The sequence below is a fragment of the Pygoscelis adeliae genome, unplaced genomic scaffold, assembly GCF_000699105.1.
Source record: "Pygoscelis adeliae isolate BGI_AS28 unplaced genomic scaffold, ASM69910v1 Scaffold155, whole genome shotgun sequence".
Classification (NCBI taxonomy): Eukaryota; Metazoa; Chordata; class Aves; order Sphenisciformes; family Spheniscidae; genus Pygoscelis; species Pygoscelis adeliae.
Window position 1 is genome coordinate 5,681,857 of NW_008824932.1, and position 2,751 is coordinate 5,684,607.

The 2,751-nt window shown below is 40.8% G+C and overlaps 1 protein-coding gene across 1 annotated transcript in view; it reads right to left on the bottom strand.

The window, feature by feature from the left end:
• Position 1: 1 nt before the first annotated feature.
• The window catches only part of PID1 (phosphotyrosine interaction domain containing 1), a gene marked incomplete at its 3' end in the record, with an annotated part of 53,995 nt that continues 51,245 nt past the window's right edge, over positions 2 to 2,751 (bottom strand). The window contains exon 2 of the mRNA XM_009325119.1: positions 2 to 466. Within this exon, the coding sequence (XP_009323394.1) occupies positions 2 to 466 (465 nt within the window). The remainder of the gene's footprint in view (positions 467 to 2,751) is intronic.

A 2,751-nucleotide genomic window follows, 5' to 3' on the forward strand; every position in this document is an offset into this window, starting at 1 on the left:
CAGATTCAAATTCATGAGACACTTCCTCTGAGGAGCTGTTCCTGTGGATCCGGCCATCGCTTTTCATGCTGTGAAAAGTCTTCTTGAAGGCCTCCATCATGGCATGGGCCAGCTTCTTGGCCTCCAGCTTGCTCTCACACTCTACAGCATGGCAGTCCATCTGGTAGGACAAGTCATCGTTGATCTCCCGATAGACCCAAGCAAAGATATTTGGGCTGACGTTGTGGTCAGCAGTGCAGTAGGCTATACGTGCTACCTGAAAGGTATCCATGTGGACTGTCGCCTCGCCTTTGAGGTCCAGATGATGCAGCCAGACTTGGAAAGGGCGAATTTCCAGAAGGGCGTTAGCTGGGTAAATATCCTCCCTGGCGAGCGTGTGCTTCTTCCATAATTCAATGACTGGTTTCTCTGTGCAGCCTGACAAAAATTGCATCCCTGTTGTGGAAACCTTACCCAAATACGTAACCTGAAAAGAAGAGCAAAGATAGGTGAAACACAGACAGCAGACTCCGGCGTTGCTTTCTGCCATCCCAGGGAACTTCCCTTTATCTGCAAAATAAAAGCACACCCCCTCCCCACCCACCGCAAACTCCCCAATTACCCCATCACCTTCAGCAAAACAGTTTTCAGACTGCTTTCCAGATATTTGCTTTTTCAGATGCTGACTTCACCATTCAAACCCAGATGTTAAAAATGTTCAGTCTCTGAGTTTCAAGGGATTTCACTCTCTTCAGCTCCCCTGGAAAGCCCAGCTTTAGAGCCCATGACTGTACCTCTAAGCTCATGTTAGCAAGTCTAAGTGCTAACCACTTTTTTTTCTTTCTACTTTATTCAGATTATTTATTTGTATCATATTTCAAACATTAATATTAGGGAGACCGAGACATTCTCAGTTTGATAAGGCAAGGCTGCAGGGGGTCAGAAAAGCATGATCACGGCGGAAGATTTTAAACTGTTTGAATTTTTTTTTTCCAAAATGATCTTGTTTTTCCACCACTTCTGCTGTTTTAAGTATTAAGTATCTGACTTAAGTATTAAGCCAGGAATAGCTCAAAGCTGTTCAAAACTCTACCTTTGAGCAGTGCTGAGGCATTTATTACCTCAATTTAAGAAAATACGTTGTTAAAATAATCTAGTAATAAATCTACCTTAGTTTAATCACATCATCTCTGTGCTTTTCTGTCTAGCTCTTTTGAGTAAATATCCTGTTATCCAATCTGCACAGGAAAGCAAGGTGTTTTCAGTGTCCTTACTGTATTTTGTTCACCAAAAATCAAATTCACTGAGAGGTCCATATCAAAATTCTGTGTTAAGCCTGCGCAGAAACATTCCCCTAAATCCGTGCAGCTGCTGAAGAGGCTTTCTTCCACTTACAGCTGAATGGAAGATTATTTTATCTGGGAAAAGGGATTTTCTCTAGAAAAGACAGATCAACGCCCCATAAATACAATTACGCAGATTATTCTACTTATTGCTGTTGTCAGAACGGTGCATTTAAGAACAACTATATGAAAGCAAAATTGCTGCTCATTTGTCTCCTGCAGCAGTAACTGCTTGAGACAGAATCTTGTGCCTCTTGCTTGATGTCTTATGTGCATTTTACGCAAGGCGTTTGGAGGAAAAAAAGTAATCCCATGCACTTTCCAAACTAATTTCTTCAAAATTCTGTATTAAACACGCAGTATCAGCTATTTTTATTTTGTATATGCTTTAAGAAATGCAAAGAAAAAATATGGGATTTCCACATTTAAACACAGTAAAAAAATCATACCCACAAGGAATACAGGATTTGTATTCCATGCAAACAAAATTTTCCATAAGAAAAATACTTTGCTGCAAGCTTCATAGGTTTTGTTAAACTGAGAGACCTAAATTAAGCCATAATTAGGAAAAAGCTTACAAAACATTCTTGGAAGTCCGTGTGGCTTAATCACGCCTGCCAAAAAACCAATTTCATAGCATTGACATTTCAAAATGGGAAGTCTTATTCTTCGCCTATAAATATTCATGCTTTGCACTGGGAATATGTTAAATCTTATAAAGCTTTATATTTTTTGAAACAGTGGGAAACACAACAGCTAGAACAGTTAACAAGGCAAGACCTACCAGTGTTTTGCTTTATTTTATTTTATTAGCAATGAGAGTTGAGTTCCCTGAAGTACTGTGGAATAACTTAAAACAAAACCTCAGAGCTCACAGTGCCAACTAAACACATGCAAACAGCACATACAAGACCAAAGGGGAATGTGTCTGCAACATACTGGGGGGGGGGGTATTTCAACATATATCCACAATCACATCGCTTTGAAAAGATCAAGATCGGTGTGCAAATTTGCACATTCGATATATTCGAAAGGTTCGCTCAGCACCATTTCATATTCACAAGCCAGCTAACAAAAGATTAATACGCACTGTAAATTAACGGAGCATTTGGGGTTAGAGTCAAAGCCCGTTGCAGTAACAGAAGTCCTTCACTGACTTCAAAGAGATTTGCACAAAGCCTTTAAACCCTGAGGAACAGAGAATTAGCCTCTCGCTCACACATTTTGTCACTGCCTAAATACAGTTTTGAATCCCCGGCCGCAGGAGAGATGCCGCCACCACTGCAACATTTTGTCCCCCCAGCCGCTGTTTGGAGAAGACGGGTATCACCTGGAGCACGCAGCAATAAGCACCTCCGGTTAGCGCACAACAGTAAACGCAGGGAATTGTTTCATTATGGGCTTGATGATTCTATGATTCTATGATTCT